We start from the raw sequence: 18,740 nt of genomic DNA on the forward strand, positions 1-18,740 counted from the left end.
TAGGTAGCACAATGGATAGAGCTCTGGCCTTGGAGTCAGAAGGATCTGATTTCAAATCTGGCCTTAGACACTTGACACTTACTAGCTGTGTGAACCTGGGCAAGTCACTTAACCCTGACTGCCTCACCAAAAAAAAGCAACAACAACAACAACAAAAAAAGTCACATTCTATACCAGTGGAGGGAGTCTCTATAATGATGAATTCATGAAAGTAGCTGCCCAGTGGTCAGATGACAATGTGGTTAGCATAATTCTCAAATGGAGATTAAGAGTAAGATGTAAGGAATAACTAACATGCTGGATGACAGAACTTGATCCAAAAAGAATATGACAAGCTAGAACAATGGGCCAAATCCAATCAGATAAAATACAACAGCAATAAGTATTAAAAACTTAGGTACAAAAAAAATCAACTACACAAATAAGATGAGGTAAATGTAACTATCAAAAGAGTAACATGTGAAAAAGACCCATGGATTTTAATGAACTACAAAGTCGACACAAGTCACTAGTGTGATAGATCAGCCATTAGTGTTAAAAGCATTAAAAGGAGCATGTGGTCTTACCATATGCACTCTGTCCTGATCAAATAACATCTGGAGTATTGCAGAATGCACCAGGGCCATATTTTAAGTTGGACATTAACATGCTGCAGCACATCCAAAGAAGGGTATGACCAATATGGCAAGGGAGTTTCAAACCTCCCTCAAGAATCTAAATCTGAATCATGTGGACAAGGATTTAAGACCTGACTCCTTGACCCCAGAAGCAGTGGCCAACACTGAACTGCAAAAAGAAAAAACTTCCTACTAATTTTGGTTGTTCAAAAGTGGAATAGTTGCCTCAGAAAATTACAATTTCCTCATTACTAGAGATCTCTGTATTCCCAGATCATAGCAGAGGGCCTCCCTCACACATACCAAGAGCTGAATAAATGCTTGTTGACTGACTGATTTAAACTGAGGTTCAATGACCACTTGTCAGGGATGCTGCAGAAGATACTCCCACTACAGAACGGGTTTTACCGGCCACGACCTCTGAGACCCTTTCCAGCTCCAAGATTTGATAATCCTAATGAGTGGTCATAAAGCCTCTGTGCCTGAGCACTCCCAGGCTTAAGGAACTGATCTCTTCCTTTCACACTCATCTAAATGCTCTCTAGAATGCTTCTTCCCTCAGGCTTCATGGATTCCCACATAGTGTCAGTCTTTCTGACACACAAGACTACTGCAACGTGTCTAACTAACCTGATCCTCTAAACTGCCACACCTGGAGTCAGAAGACCTGGGTTCATAGCCTGACTGATACTTTCTAGTTTGGAAATATCAGTTACCTTCACCCTCCACGGACTCAGATCTCAAGTTCACTTTGTTCATTATCCAGACTTTACACAACAGATATCTAAAGCCACGAGTGTCATTTCTGCCCCTTTTCCAATTTATTTTCCTCTTTGAATAATATACTGGAACCCCCAGAGTTCTTCTTCTGTATCAGCTAAAATATATAGCACATTTAAATAGTGTCTTCACAGTTTACACCTTAAGGGCAACCGGTGGTACAATGGATAGAACACTGGGTCTGGAATCAGGAAAACCCCACTTCAAATCTGGACTTAGATATTTACTATTGGATTTAGATATTTACTAGCTGTGTGGCCTTGAGCAAGTCACTTAACCTCTGTCTGCCTCAGGTACCTCAACTATAAAATGGAGAATATAATAGCATCTCCCTCACAGGGTGGTTGTTAAGTTCAAGTGAGATATTTGTAAAGTGCTTAGCATAGTGCCTGAAACATTATTACACGCTTTATAATGCTTGTTTCTTTCCCCTTGGGTTATAAAGAAGTTTCATACCACTCTCTCATTTAATCTTCCCATGAATCTTATGAGGTACGCAGGTGGACCCTATTTATACCCATTTTATAAATATTTTATTTATATTTTCCAAGGAGTTCAGCACCTAGCTCAATGTCTTCCCTTTTACTAGGGACCTTCAACATCCACATTGATGTACCTTCAAACTCCCTAACCTCCCAATTTTTCCATTTCCTTAAGCCTAATAACCTACTCCTTTACTCCACTTAAGCCATACACAGGGATGGTCTCACACTGGTCCTCTTCATTACACAGTAAGTAAATTCCACTTACCTAATTAAAAATTCCATCCTTCATCTATCTGACCATAACCTCTTCCTATCATTCCATCTCTCCCTCTGCCTCACCCTCTTAAACCCCTTTGTCCTCACTGAGACTCCTAATTCCTCCAGTCATCACCCTTGCTCTAACTGCACTTCCCTCCCTCTCTACTCTTGACCTTGGAGTTGGCTCTTGTCAAAGTTCTCCCAAGCCTCAGCTCTGCATCCGACCCTCCATCTGACTCCTCCACTCCTACTCAGATGCTGCTCAGCAGAGCTGGTGCAAGTCCATGTTGCTTCTCTCCTGCAATCTCCCACAACCACCCACAACCACACTTTCCCCCTCTCAAATGATGCTCTCACCTTCTTCTGAAGTCTGAGAAAACTGAGGGCTCTGAACATAAGCTCCTCCTTTTCCCCTTTTCTTCATCTCCAAACCCCAACGTCATCTCCTGCCTTTGCCTCCTTTCCCCTGGTCTCTGACAAGGAGGTAGCCCTTCTCTTTGCCACAGCCAACCTCTCTACGTGTCTCCTCGTTCCCATCTTCTCCAACATATTCGATCCCAAATCACACCATCCTTCTCCTCTTGTGTTCAACCTCTTATCTACTGTTTGTTTCCCTACTGCCTTCAAAAATGTCTAAGTGTCCTCCACCTTAAAAAAAATTTCATCAGACTCAACTATCCCTTCAAACTCTTATTCTCTATCTCTTCTAGAAAAGCTGCCAAAACTCATCGCTTCCACTTCCTCCTCTCACTCCTCAACCCTTTGCAATCTGGCTTGAGACTTCACTCAATTGAAACTGCTTTCTCCAAAAGTAACTCTTAGCCAAATAAAATGGTCTTTCCTCAAATGTCACAAATCGATATATTCAGCACTAGTTTACCAATTGTCTATTGGACATTTCAAATGGTAAGTTCCAGAATCAACTCAAAGTCAACATGTCCAAAACATTCTCTTCCCTCCCCCTACCAAACCCATTTCTCTTCTAATCTTCCCTATTCCTGTCAAAGACATCATCACTCTCCCATTCTCTCAGTGTTATCTTTGACGACTCATACTTCTTCACCCCCCATATTGAATCAGCTGGCAAATCTTGCTGCTTCTATCTCTACAACATATCTCAAACACGACCTCTTCTCTCTATTCAAACATCCACCACCCTGGTCTTGAGACTATTGCAAAGGTCTCCTAATTAGTCTCCTTGATTCAAGTCTCTAGTCTATCCTACACACTGATGTCTTGGAGACTCTGGATACAGGAGCTTTGACTCTGTTGTCTTCTTCTGGTTGTTATGTTTTTATCTTCTTTGTCATCAAAGAAAGATTCCATGGTCTGACTTTTTTTGCACAGTTTGCTCATGATCCCAGCCAATTACTTGAGTTTTAAACTCTCCGTTAAGGTAGGAGTCTGCTTCCAGTGTGGACAACGTACTGTCCCAAGCTTCAGGGGTTTTGTGCAGCTGTTCTCAGAGATACTTCTAGGGACCTGTAAGTTTTCAGTTCTTCCAAGGTGGTATGATCAAGGGCAAGGTGTTTACTCCTTTCCTGGCCTGTGCTCTGGTCTATGAGTGACCACAAGCACTCTTTTCTGCCTTGGAACTGTGAGGAGGATTCCCTCTTCACCACCACTACAAGCTCCACCACACCAGCTCTCCTCCTTGCCTCAGGATCACCACCCAGAACTGTGACGCAGATCCAAGCATGGGCAAAGCAAGAGAATCCTGCCTCAGCATCAGCAAAGAGATCCCTGCAATCCCCCTCTGATCAGCCATTTGATTCCCCCTCAGTCTGTAGGCCAGAAGCTCCAGAAGCAGCCACTGCCCCAGGGCATGCCAGGACTGGGGCTGGGACGGAGCTTCTCTCTCACCACAGTTGCAGACTTTCCCTACTGACCTTCTAAGTTGTCTTTGGCATTTGTGGGTTGAGAAATCTGGAAACTACCACAGTTACCCATGATTCAGTCCCCTGAGGCCTGCTTCAGGTTCACTGAGGCCTGGTCTTTGCCTTTGTGCCCATGCCGAACTGCATTACTCTCCCAGCCTAGAGTGATACACCTTTCCAATCAACCATACAGGTGGAAAATTTGGGGAAATTTGGGCTGGAAATTTGTTTCACTCTATCTTTTTGTGGGTTCTGCTGCTCTAGAATTTGTTTAGAGCCATTTTTATAGGTATTTGGAGGGGTTTGGGGGAGAGCTCAAGCAAGTCACTGCTTTTACTCTGCCATCTTATCTCTGCTCCCCCCTACACACTAATGTCAAAGGGATTTTTGTGAAGGATGAATCTGACCATGTCATTCTCTTATGGTACCACACTCTATTTCCTGTCTCTATGATTTGGCATTAGCCATTCCCCATGCCTGGAATGTACTCCTTATCTCCACCCTACAGAATTCCTCTCTTCCTTATACATGAGGCCCAAGTACCAACTGCTACATGAAGCTTTTCCTGATCCCCTTAACTGCTACCTCTCAAGCTACCTTTCATCTCAAATCTGAAATTCTTCAGATTTATGCTCTTTATACTTATTCTGTGGCCATGAGTATATGTATGTGCATGCACGTGTGTACACACATATGTATCTGTTTGTTGTCTCATGTGTATGCCTCAAGTAGACACTTAATAAATGCTTGCTGACTGACTGCTATAGATGAAGTTGAGAACTGTGAGAGAGGTGATTTGTCCAAGGCAACAAAGTTTTTAATTAGTTAACATTAGGACTTCAGCTCCTCCGGCTATATAGTTTGCCTCTACACCTCTATATGCTACATTCCCCCCCTCCCAATAATTCAAATAAGTGAAAATGTCATTTTCAATATTTCATGAAGTACCTTAAGAAACCTGGAAGAGTTATGGGACCCAGCAGAACCAGAGCAGGGGATGAGCAAGTTGGGCTGATGCAGTAGGGCAAGTGCAGGTAGCCACCACAGAGCTGTGGCAGAGAAGCAACACAAGCATCTTCTCAGAGGGCACTGGGAGCACAACTTCCTCAGCTGAGTACTGGAAAGAACCCTAAAGGCCTTCTTGTCAAACCCTGCCATTTTACAGATGAACTAACCAAGGCCCAGAGAGCTCAAGGCCATACAGAGAGCAGAAGTGATGAAGCTAAGCTTCTCTTCACTTGGGCTCTCTGACTCCACATTCAGTGGTCATGTCAATAACCTTACACTCACCTTCTCTGCCAGGCTAGTCCAGGCCTAACCCTGCAGGTCCTATCTGTCCCTCCCTCTACAACCAAGCTAAATTCATGAACTCTACAAAGCCTCCCTAACTAGGTTGTCAAATGAGCGTCTTCCTCTTTTGGATTCCTACAGAATCTGCTGCACCATGTATTTGGGCAAAGATCTTCAGCTCTGTACATGTGCCATCTCCCCAGAAGACAGCTAGCTCCTTAAGGAAGGCACCTCTTTGTAAGGTATTTGTCACCCCCCATAGCTTAGCACAATAGTGTATATTCAAATGTTGGAAAGAAGGATGTTCGGGAAAAAATGTTCAAAAAATTACTTCTAAGAAGTAATTACTAGCACACCACCTCTAGTATTCCTTCCCTCCTCTACTCTCTATTCCCATGAACACCTGCAGTATACACCTTTGTCTGGACAACTATAATAGCTTCCTAACCCACCTTTGCCTCCATTTCTCTTCCCTCCAATCCATCCTTCACTGCCACCAAATTAATTTTCTACCACAAGCACTACACAGTGCAGCTCTGACCACAGTGTCTCCTCTCAAAACACTTCAATGGTGCTCTAGCACTGACCATGTTGGAGCCTAGTATTCGAGACTCTCTCTGATTTGACTCTATCCTGCCTTGCTAGCTTTTGTCATACCACTCCCCTGTTAAAGTTAAAGTGCATGACTTTAAGCAAAATGCGACTCACCCTTTCTGGACACTCTACCCTTGTACCTGGAATTCCCTGTTCTAAGACTTTCTATTGAAACATTTGAAGCCTACTTTTCCCCCATGATTCTTCCCTGACATTCCTAGCTGATAATTCTCTTTATCACCTGATCTCATAGCCTTTTATTATTCTTATAAATTAAGCACAGTTTAATCTATATTAAGCTCTGTAAATGTTTTATTTCAGCTACTAGAAAGTTAAGTCCTTAAAAATAAGGGTTGTACATAATTTGCCTTTGTTTAACTATACAATAGAATGTGTACTACCAGAAGCTGTAATTTCATCAGTGTGGGTAGTTCCCCACTAACATAAATCATAATTCCTCTTCTTTGTTCGTTGTATCCAAAAAAATCCACTGCTGACTCATTGGACTATCAATCCATTGTCAACAGCATCACATATGGCCTCTCCAAGTCATCTTTGGTAATGACCCTCTGTCTCTACTGCTTTCTCCTTGTGTTATGATTGCTACAGAAATCTACTCACTAGCTATCCCAGACTGGAAGGAGCTGCCAGAGCTTGTGTTTGCTGACATAATCTTTCAGAATCAGGGTCACCTGCCATTCAAAGACTTGCATCAAGGTGAACAAATGAAAAATACAAATTGAAAAATGTTAATTATATAAATCTTGGTTTCCTTCTAAATAAAATTGGGATAATACTACTACCTATCTCACTACCTATCACCTACCTCTCTTGTTATAAGGAAAGACTTTGTAAACTTTACAGGACTACAGAAATATATTCTACTAAGATTATTATCAATAGCATAAAATGCATATGGTGCATCATGAAACCAAGAGGGAAAGGTCTCTTTCAAAAAGGGTGATTAGGGAAAGGCTTCCAGGAAGTGGCATGTGACCTGGATCTTGGAAGAAGGGAAGGATTTCAACATGCTGAAATGGAGGGGAGGAGAGCATTCTGGGTGAAAGCTTGCCTGCTGAGGTGGGCAAGTATGGAATAAGTTCTGGACCCAGAAAGTAATGCAGTTTGGCAAAAACATTCACTATCTGGTGAGGTGGGAAAAGTGGTGTGGGATGCTAGGTGATGAAAAGTGGTGTGGGATGCTAGGTGATGGAGTTTAACTTTATTTTGGAGACATTTAACATCTGATGAATCAGCAATGTAGCCCATGTTCCTTACCGATATAACGAACTCCTGGTTTAATGACAATGGCACTGCGGCTGCGGGTCTCCTCCTCAGCTTGGGCCATGCTTTGCCGGGCTTTTTGGTAAGAATCATCAGTGGCACACACAGTAATCTTGTCCTGTATACTGCCCAGGCAGTCCAGATGGACATTTCCATTGCTGAAATACAAATAAGAAACTGAGTGCTCTACTTTATTAGCAAATAACTGAAAGCCAGGAAACCTGTGAAGAAAACTCCAAGACTTGATCATTTTCTGGAAGGTGACACTTGCCCTCAAATGCCTCCCTTCTACAAATTCATTTCAAATAGAAGAACAGTAATTCAACCACCAAAGTGCCTATTAAGGCCATTCTCCAGCATGTTACCTCAGCCTACCATACTGGAAAACATTCCTGACTACATACACCCGACTAGATAGCTCTAGGAAACCTGGGTTCTAGTGCCAGCAATGCTACTGACCCACTGGCTTCGGGCAAATGAACTTATCTCCCCTCTCTGGGCCCCAATTTTTTCATCTGTAAAAATGAGAGGACTAGATGGTCTCTAAGGTCTTTCCAACTCTGATATTCCATATTATGAGTTTCAAAGTTGCTTTCAGCTCTATGATTCTATGACCCTGGGGTACATGTTTTAAAAACAAAATTTAATTTAACTGTAGGCAGAGACACAACTTTTAAAAGGACAGATAACACTCTGTCAATGCATATTTGCATTAATGCTAATTATTCCATAATATCACTCACCTGGACACATATTGCTGGATGCAATCAAAGCTCCCTTGGGGGCTATCCCTGCCAATATTTGAAAGATAAAATGTGAAAGTTCGTACTTCTGTTGGATAACCAGGCCGGGGAATTGTGATGTGCTGTTTGGAAAGGGAAGGGGAAAAGTGTCAGTCACTTGGAAAGTGGCACTGTGTGACCTTTACTTAGGTTAACCAAAAAACCACTGGTTAAATCATCATTATCATCATAAGCCAAGACCAACCTTAATAATGATAAGAAGAACTAGCATTTATAATATAGCACCGTAAGGTTTGCAAACTGTTTTACACATATTGTCTCATTTGATCCTCACAACGACCCTGGGATGTGGGTGCTACTAACCACAACCATTTTACACATGAGGAAACTGAAGCTCAGAGACATTTGGTGACTTGTCCAACGTCACACAGATAGTTAAGTGTCAGACTCAGAATTCAAATTTGACTCTTCCTAACTCTAAATCCAGCACTTTATGCACTATGAAAAGTAATTGCCTAACCTTATGAATCAATAAATTACTCCATCTACAGGAGAGTAATTTCATTTTTTATCAATCTTTAAATTTCTCTTTTTGTCATAATACCTGCACAAATAACTATCAAGCTTTATCAAGATCATAAGAGAAATCCTATGTGAGTTCCCAAGTTGGCCCCTGGATCTCCACTTTAGTGTTCTTTACTGAGGCTGTCCTCCCACCTGTACCCTTGTTTGGAATCCCTTATCTGTTAACATTCTACCTAAACTTTCTGAGGTCCTTCTCATATGCTGTCTCTTCCATGAATCTTTTCCTGTTCTCTTTTCCCAGCCAAAAGGGACTCCTCTTTCCTTTGAAATGCCAGAGCACCCAAAGTTCCTCCTTCTCCTCACCCCTTTTAGATACTTATATTCCTCTCATTCTTACTTTTCACATCTCGCTCAGAACCTAGCAGAGAGTAGGCCTTTAATAAATGCTTGGTTAATGAATGATGACAGTTTCAGGGGCAAGATGACTTGGATATGGAAAGGCCATATGTGATGTTGTTGACAAGTAATTACGTCTAGCACATTCCAGACTATACGGAAGATGGCTGGGATAGAAAAAGAGAGTTTGCTCTTCTCTTTAGCTACTGGCTTTCCATTGTAAAATTGTCATTATACCCCTAGGTCTCTTAGAAGGTCAAATTAAGAAAATCACTTGCATTTAAGGGGAAAAGGGTCACTAAAATTTCTTCTTCCTGTCTTACCTAAAAGCAAGAGGTTAAACATACTGCTTTAATTTGGGATCTTAATGGTGATGGGGTTTTTTGGTTTTATTTTGTTTGTTTTTAAAGAAAGCTAGCCAAAGGAGTGCATATAAATTTAATCCTACATTTTAATGACACACTGACCTAAAGAGTATTTACTGGATGTCAAGTGGACTTGAAACCAAATAATTAACTGTTCTGTTACCAAAAAACATACTTGAGCTAGGAGGCAACAGGATATAAAACAAAGAACACTGTCCTATGACGACATAAGATACTTGGGTTCTAGACTCAGTTCTATCACTCGCTTCCCATAAGTAACGGACAAGACACTTTATCTTTGTAAACAGGGGAAGAAGTTCCCATTTTGACACTCTGTATTCTATATTCTAGCTCTGAGACAGCCTAAATCTATTTTTTTCCTCCAAAAGCTAAGATTCACTACCTACCTCATTTATGTACTAAGTATTTCACTAGAGCTTCTGCTGTTGATATACTACTCATGAACACATGTAACCACCCAGAGTAGACTTAAAATAACCCATTTACAGATGTGACTTTTGTTCTCAATTACAAGTCATTCGAAACACACTACACAGATGACTGAGTTTCAAGTTTCTGAAAATCATTGCCAATCAGAGGTTCATGAAAAGCATCAGAAAATCATGGTGTGTTTCCAGTTTGACTTTTACTCATAATTACCTTAAATACATTAACTGGAAGCAAATTCTAAGAAATCATAAAATTGGGGAAAAAAATCAAAAGCAACTTCTGATTAAACCTGAAATCACTCATATTAACTTTTTCAAACACTCTCTTTGATCCTCTTTCTTTTTACCACCTGCAAATAAAACACCATGTCTTTTTTATACCAATTAAACAAATTCCCATTTCTATAGTGATATGCAACTTTTAAAATACTTTCCTCACAACCACCCCAAGTGGGAAAGGTCATATAAGTAGCTTCATTCCCATTTGACAAAAGAAGAAATGGAGGCTGTTCACAGCCACACAGCTAAGAAAAAGCTGGAGCCAGGATTTGTACTATGACTTCTGATTTGAAATCCTAAGATTCTAAGTCTTTACCACAGCAATATGGCTGATGAATAGTATGAATTCAGCTACAGAATTCTATCACTACATTTAGACTGGAGAAGTCTTAGAGGTCACATTATTGTTGTCTTTAAACACTCAAGGAGGGAGCTATCACAGGTGAAATGGATCAGAAAACAGAACTCCAAGCTGTGGGTGGAAGTTGCAACGGCACAAAATTCAGCTCAAAAGCAAGTAGGGACTTCCTAATGATCAGAGCTGCCCAAACACTCCTCGCGGAGAGGAAAGAAGATGACTTGTTGGAGACAGTGTATACAGGAGATTGTTGCTGTAACTAGGGACTATGCTGCGTAATGCTGGCTACTACATCTTACCTCTCCAAAGGGCCCATTTCAGTTCATTTTCAGTATAATGGAGGCATTCAAGTAAATTACCTAACTGTCCCTCTGAGCTCTAGTACACTGTATTGGGAAGGGGTAGATATGTTTAATGTAAGGGTTGAAGTAAATCCTTTTAACCAAAGGATTAACTATATACCTTTAGTGTTCCTTAACCAAAGGTATATGAAGGCAAAGACAGATGGTATCTTTATTTTGCATTATTTAAAGAGGCTAACAAAAATTAAGGGTAAATCCCTAACAGTGCTTTGTTCCCTCAGCTGGAAAGCACAAGATTACAGCTGAGAGAGAGAGAGAGAGAGAGAGAGAGAGAAGCAAGCTGAAATAGCACAGTGTGTTTCTTTCTGAGGGAGAGCTGAAGAGTATAAAGAAGCTTGGGTTATGTTCCATTAAAAGATAGGATCTCTCCAAGGAGCTCTGAGAGGTAAAGTTCTCGGAGCCTCTGAATATGACCTATTTTGAGAGAAGGGTTCAATTTTAGGAAGCTTCTGTTCTAGATCTAGTTTCTAACTTCCCTTGATATCTTATATACACATAAAAAATAGTTGAGATTCAGGGCCTGTTACCTACATGCGTAAAGCACTTTCTAGAAGACTAGTAGCCAAACTTCATATTAACAGAATTTTTTAAAAATATTAAAAATGCAGGGCAGCTAGGTGGCACAGTGGATAGACCACCAGCCCTGAAGTCAGGAGGACCTGAGTTCAAATATGGCCTCAGACCAAACACTTGACACTTACTAGCTGTATGACCGTGGGCAAGTCACTTAACCTCAATTGCACTCCCCAAAAAATATATATGTGTGCATACACACACACACACACACATAAAATGAGAACCAGCAGGAAACCATAAACAAGTGAGATTTGATTGAATAACGCAAGCAAAGGACTGACTCTCTCTCAGCAGCATTTGAAGACTAATTCAAAATACTCTAGAACGCAGCACTCTGTTTTAAATATTCCAGACTGCAAGAAACTCAGCCAGCTTTTCAGTTGAGAACAAATGGAAGAGAACAAGCATTTATTCAGCACCTGCTATATTGACAGGCGTTATATTAATTGCTTTACAAATATTATCTCCATCGAACCTCACAATAACCTTGGGGGGAGGTAGGTGCTATTAAGGACCCCATTCCTGGGGGCAGCTAAGTGGCACAGAGGACAGAGCAGTGGGCCTGGAGCCAGGAACACCTGAGTTCAAATTCAGCTTCAGACCCTTACTAGCTATGTGACCCTGGGCAAGTCACATAGCTTCTCATCTGTAAAGTGGAGGAAATAACAGTACCTCCCTCCCAGGGTTGCTGTGAGGATCAAATGAGATAATATTTGTAAAGCACTTAGTACAGTGTCTGGCACATAGCAAACACTATACAAATGTTAGCTATTATTATTAGTTATTATAGTTATTGTTGTTCTACAGTTTGGAAAATGGAGGCAGACAGCGGTGAAATGACTTGCTCAGGGCCACCCAGCTGAGGCCAAATTTGAATTCAGGTCTTCCTGACTCCAGGCTCAGAGCTACCTCTGTTCTCAAATCCTTGCTCTATTTACGATTAGTGATTTTTTGAACTCTAATTGCCATGAAAAATAAAACTGAGATGAAAAAACACCAGCTCTCGAAGGGGCCTTTAGTGATCCTAACACCTCATTTTAAAGAGGAGAAATCCTGAGACATGATAGTCAATCAATAAAGGTCACATAAACAAAGCTACAGAGGAATCTTGCTTTCTCTACTTCTGCCTCGATGTCCTCTGGGTAACATTTTACTGCCTCTTTGCACCTAAGTGCTATTTTGAATTTCAAATTTCTAGCATTCAAAATATGCACCACTGCAGGCTAACTCCACAGGCAGTAAGTACTTGGCAGCAGGCAGTTTCAGGTTTTTCCTTCTCAGTCCTGATCTTAACTGTGTCAGGGACAAAGGCAATGATGGCATGTTTTCAAATTGGTGGATGATATGAGGTGAGAAAGGCCAATCTCCAGCACAGAACCTGGGCCCAAAGGAAGCCTGGCACACCAGGAGTTTGAAGCAGATCTAACAAAACAAAATATAATAGGGACGATTGTAAAGTGAATTTAAAAAATTAACTACACGAGTACAAAAATGGGGTAGACTTGGATGAAAGGTAATTCAAGACAAAAATACCTAGAGACAAGGATTCTCAAAGGACTGTATAATGTTGGATGTTATGTTATTGAAGATTAAAGAAAACATAAACCATAATTTTGTTTAAAGATTTTCCCTGCCCAAATATATAATGTGGTAAGTAAAAGATTAACAAAGTACACAAAACATGCTGTACATACATACACACACATACACACACACCTCAAAACATGTTAGATCTTGAACCTCGAAGGTGGAAAAAAAGGGTAGCAAATAAGCAATTACATAGCACCTACTATGTGCTACAGTATGCTAACTACTTTACAATTATTATCTCATTTGAGTCTCACAACAACCCTGTGAGGTAGGTGCTATTATTATCCTCATTTTACAGTTGAAGAAATCAAAGCAAACAGAGGTTAAATTACTTGCTCAGGGTTACACAGTCAGTTAAGTGTTTGAGGCTGGATTTGAATTCAGGTCTTCCTGACTCCAGATCCTGTGTTCTTGGTATCCCAAGCAGCCCAACATGGCAGAAGTGGACAGACAACAGGACTAAGAGTCCAAGTGTGGGGATCAAATAAATTAACATACGTAAGGCACTTTGCAAACCTTAAAGTGACATTTAATAACTTTCCAAAAGAAAGAACTCAACAAAACTAGCTGTGTGTATTGAAGGCAAACAGCATATGTATTGGTCCCCCAGCTCTCAGAAAGCATCATAGACTCCTCCAGGCAGGAGTCAATTCCTCACAGCAAGTACTACAAAGTTTGAGCAGCCCTGCCCTAGGGGTGCGTTTCCATTACTTCTACTCTTCTAAGCATCAGTATCAGCATCCCATCAGTGCTGGGAGAGATGCAGGGGAGTATCTGCCCTGACAACCAGGCACATCACTTGGCCCAGGAAGGGCCCAGGAAGAGCTCCTGGGACCCTTATCTCAGAGATTTTGTGAGAATCAAATCAACCAACATTGTAATTACTAAGTGTTAACTACGTTCCACACACCATGCTAGGAACTATGGGCATAAAGACAAAAACCAGACAACCTAGCCCTCAAGGAACTTATAGGCTAGGGGAAGCAAGTACACACGAGCAGATACAAAAAAATATGCCAAATAAATATAAGGCTAATTTTTTTTTAGTCTGGGAAACCTTAAAATTCTATATAATGTCTGCGATTATAATTTAGAGAATCTTAAGAGTTTAAAAAAAACACTTGGATCTTAACAGTTCTTTTTCCCAGTGGTGCGGTCTTTGGAATGAGGAAAGGAACTGTCTATCCTCTGCCCAGGCTGGACTCCGATCGATCCACAGAACTGTGCTGGGTGTCTCCTTTAGGAAGGAGACTGACAAACTGGAACACAGCCACAAGAGGATGACCAGGATGCTGAGGGGAATCTGAAATCAGGTCTATCTAAAACACTGGTGTTAAATGTTATTTACCTTAGAAAAGAGGAAACGTAAGGGGGATTCAAGCAATGCCTTCAAATACCTGAGTGGCAGTCATGTAGAAAAGGGATTAGATTTCTTTTGCTTGGCTCCACAAGGCAGAACTAAAGAAACCTGGTTTAATATAAAGAAAATTTCCCTAACAATTAGAGTTGTCTGAAAATGCGGAGTAAGCAGGGAAATCTATTCTCGGAGATAGGCAATTAATTCCTTTTTGGAGAAACTTAGATTCTGGATGGAGGCTGGCCTATCCTCTGAGGTCTCTTCCAACTAGAGCAAAAAACAGGTTATATTCTCAAAGAAACACACACACACACACACACACACATTTTTTCCCATACAAGATGTTAAGCAGTAACTAGTTGATTTATGTGCATATTCAAGATTTTGCTGTATTCTGAACAACTGCAGATAGAGTCAACCTCATAGTTTAACATAATGACAGCCTGAAGGGGCTGGGCTATCTCTTGCTTTCAAAGAATTCAAAGGAAAGCCAGTTCCTTCCCCTCTGATCTGATACACATATGGGGGGAAGAAAAGTGGTGGCCTCAGCTTAAGTTTAAAGTCATGCAATTCCTGCACAATACTTCTTTAAACTTTTTCTCTTTGAAATCAGTCCCAAATTTAGGGCTTATGGTTTTCCCTGGTGATTTACAGAATGATGTCTGCAGCAAAAAGCACAGTCTTTGAAGTGACAAATTAATTCAGAGGAGCTTCAGGGCATATTCGGGGAAGGGATTACAGCATAACATGGGAAGCAGGTTAACTTTAAGGGTCACAAACAGTCTTGAACGGGATTGCTTGGAGCTGAAGCAGGCTGAGTGACAGAATGTCTCTCTTCAATGTTTCCCCTTATAATCACTGTGATCTGCTTTTTTGAAGCCAAAAAGTTTTTCAAGCCAGTTAATTCTGGGAGCAACAGTTATCTTGACTCATGAATGCAACACTCAAAAGCAGACTGTCACACAGTCTGTCCCACCCCATAATAGAACATAATTTAAAAAGACAAGAAGCTCTTTCTGTATATGCCAGTTAAGCCCAGCTCCTGGCTCTTCAGAGTCACGCCTTTGGCCTTCACTGACAGAGTAATTAACTAAACTGACATAAGAAGGTGACAGAGAGGTGACCTTGGTTCTGCTCATACAAATGCCACTTCTGCCTCCCAGGATATCTCCGTGCAGTTTAGAATCACATATTTCAATATGTCACTTGTTAAATTACACTGTTATATGAAATGTCCCTTCTTTGATCTCTTTTTCTTCAGCTCATATGATGATTACACATCAATGAAAGAAAGGCCTTACTGCTGAAAGCTCCTGTTTAGATTTTAAGCTCCTGACTAAAAAGAATCAGCAGTGAGAGGCATCTACTTCTCTCTTAATTAGTTCTACTTACCACACACTGACTTAGAAATTGTTTTGACTTTTGTTTTCCTTCACTTCAAAGACACTGGCTTCTGGACCCCTTAATTCAGCGCAGTGGAAGGGGCGCTGAACAGGCCCCCTCAGGTCCAAGCCCCTGCTCTCTCATTTACAAGTTCTCCTGCACAGCCTTGGGCAGTCATTTCTGGAGTCTAGCCTCAATTATGAGTAAAATGGGGGGAAAAGTTGAACACAACCTACCTCCCAGGGTTGTTCTGAGGATGGTACTTTGCAAACCTTCTATTAGGAGGCTGCATGGGTATTAGAAAAAGCAATGGACTTGGGATGAGAAGAAGTCTAGGTTAGAATTCTGTATTAGACACTAGGCTCCAATCATTTAACCACTTTGGGCCTCAGTCTCCTCGTTCTAAAATGGGGGGGCTATAATACCTCATAGTGTTATTATATTAAGTGATATGATGCATGTAAATCTTCTTCCTTTTTTTAAGGCAATTGGGGTTAAGTGACTTGCCCAGGGTCACATAGCTAGTAAGTGTCAAGTGTTTGGTCTGAGGCCAGATATGAACTCAGGTCCTCCTGACTTCAGGGCCAGTGCTCTATCCATGATGCATGTAAATCTTAAAAAGTGTTACATAAATGACAACTATCATTATTATTAAAGTGTAATGTGAGCTGCTATTATCAGTTAACGTTAAGGCACTTTCACATATATTATGACTTGGGATCAAGACCCTGATTTGCCAGTTTGACCTTTATAAAACTGCAATGTGCTATGTAAATGAGTTATTAATCCAAACATTAATCATTCGTTATTACCCTTATCTGTACAAATGAAAGTACTGAAGGCTCAAAGGTCACAAAGCTAAACTGGGATAATGTCTGGACAAGAACCCAAGTCAGTTATCTCACACCTAGTGTCCAGTGAGGGAGAAGAGGCAGGTATTATCACCACTTGATAAATGAGGAAACTGAAGCTCAGAGTGAGAAAGTGACTTAATAATTGCCAGCATTTATATAGTGCTTTAAAGTTTGCAAAGCACTTTACAAAGATTACCCTTTTTGATCCTCACAACAACCGTGGAGACAGATGAAGTGACTTGCCTAGCATCACACAGATTGCAAGGATCTGAGGCCATATTTGAACTCAACCCTTTTGACTTCAAATCTAACAATACTCTACCCACCGCACCACCTAGCTATCCAAACCTGGCTTGTCCAAGATCCCCAAACTCAGGAGTCCAGTGCTACTTCCTCCTATGACCTGAGGATCAAATCCTGATTTTTTAATATTTTTTAAATACAGTCAAATTTCATTTTAAAATGTAAAATGTAAAAACCATTCTTAGCTCATGGGCCATACAAAAACAGGCAGCAAGCCTGTAGTTTGCAGATGATGCCATCTTTTACACATACAGAAATACTGAGCTCTGGACACTGTTAGGGACTTTTCAGTAAGCACAGGTGGATAAGCCTCAACTGAAAAACTTGTGTGTTTTATAAAGAACAAGTTTCAGTGGGTGGGGCAGCCCAATCTTTCTCCTCTTTTTGAGGTGTGAGGCATCAGGGGCTCAAAATGCCAGATGTCCTTGGCTTCTCAGGGCTGATTCACCTACAAAGTAATTCCAAAACTGGTGTGGGTCAACTTAGACCCCACAAAGTGAACTCACATCTGAGGGGAGTAAGATCTTAAAACTGCAGCTGATCTTTCAAAACCCTTTTGCCAGGCAAATAGACATGAAACCAAGAGTTTTACTCTGGGTTAGGAGGTGCCTGACTTCAAGCACTTCTACAAAAAGCTTGTCTGACTGGATAGTAAAGTTTTTTCTCCTCTCTCCAATTTTTTCCCTAACCAACTACACAATGAAGTCCTCAAATATATTATGCAGATTTCTTTTGAAATACACTACTTTTGGATTAAATCACGTGACTCAGAAACCTTTACTAGCCTTTGTTTCTTAGGCATCAGAAATCCCTCCACCATCTGGCCCCTTCCCACCTTTGCAGCCTTTCCTCAATTCCAGGCAGAACATACTATCAGAGACGTGCTCTGGAAAGAACCTCAGCTGTCCTTCTTTATAACCCGTCCCAGAGGAGGGATGCTCTCTCCACAATACAGCTGATTAAAGGGCTGGGATTTAAGAAAACCCTGAAGGACTACAAAGATTTTCATGTCATTTGACACATACCAAGCCATGTTAACTGATGCTCTGCCAGAAGCCCTCCAGGAAAACTCATCTCACTACCTGCTATCCTTTGTCCTTTGTTAATTCCTATGCTGATGCTGTTCTCTCTGCCTCCACAGCAGGAAGGCTCACTACAGCCATGCAATGGTGGAGGGCTCCTCCAGAACCTCCATTTAAGGAGGCTCCCAGACCCGCCACATTCCAGTCTTCTCTGGGATCTCACTTAGGACTTTCTCTACCATGTCCCTGAAGCCACACTACCCTCGTGTTCTTTCCTCACAAGAACGTAAACTCCTTAAGGACAGGGGTTGTCTCTCTTTCTACTGGTATTTGTATTCCCAAATATAAATGTATGGCGCCTGACACATAGAAAACATTTAATAAATGCTTGTTGACTATAACTGCTGCATTTTCCAATTGAGTTACTCCTGTCCATGAATTAGCCAGCTCAGATGTCACTTTCTCCCCTATATCACTCACAGACTGAAATAATTTCTCTCTCCTTTGAACTCCGGAAAAACTTTTATTTCTCTTCCTGTATTATCACATTCTGCCTTGTGTTACACTTATTAGTACATGTCTTCTCTCCCCTAATAATCTATAATCATTGTGAAAGCAGGAATGAGGTCATAGTCATGTCTTATCAGTCTTACACTGCTCCTGACCATATAATCAGGAAAGCTGGGCTCCAAATGACAGTTCAACGACTTGCCCCAAGTCAATGGTACAATGAGGACTAGAAGAGGTCTCCTGGCATTGAGTTCACAAGCTCTTTGCCCAGCTCCTGCCCTCATACTAGGAGATTTCCACATACACCCTGATACTCCCCTCACAGCTCCTCAATTTACTTATGGCCTACACCTGCCCTCCACCTCAGCCATAATGGTAACACCCCTGATCTTGCCATCACTCACAAATGTACCATGTCTGTGGTCATGAACTCTGAAATTCCCTTATGAGATCACAATCTACTGTTATTCCACCTTTCCCTTG

General features: G+C 41.2%; 1 protein-coding gene across 1 annotated transcript in view; it reads right to left on the reverse strand.

Moving 5' to 3' along the window:
• Nucleotides 1–18,740, reverse strand: part of ELL (elongation factor for RNA polymerase II) — a 150,989-nt gene that overhangs the window by 45,928 nt on the left and 86,321 nt on the right. Inside the window, exons 3-4 of the mRNA XM_027853119.1 lie at nt 7,929–8,050; nt 7,180–7,343 (exon numbers count right to left, since the gene is read on the reverse strand). Coding sequence (XP_027708920.1) covers nt 7,180–7,343; nt 7,929–8,050 — 286 coding nt within the window. The remainder of the gene's footprint in view (nt 1–7,179; nt 7,344–7,928; nt 8,051–18,740) is intronic.

The sequence above is a fragment of the Vombatus ursinus genome, unplaced genomic scaffold, assembly GCF_900497805.2.
Source record: "Vombatus ursinus unplaced genomic scaffold, bare-nosed wombat genome assembly UNPS02009918.1, whole genome shotgun sequence".
Classification (NCBI taxonomy): Eukaryota; Metazoa; Chordata; class Mammalia; order Diprotodontia; family Vombatidae; genus Vombatus; species Vombatus ursinus.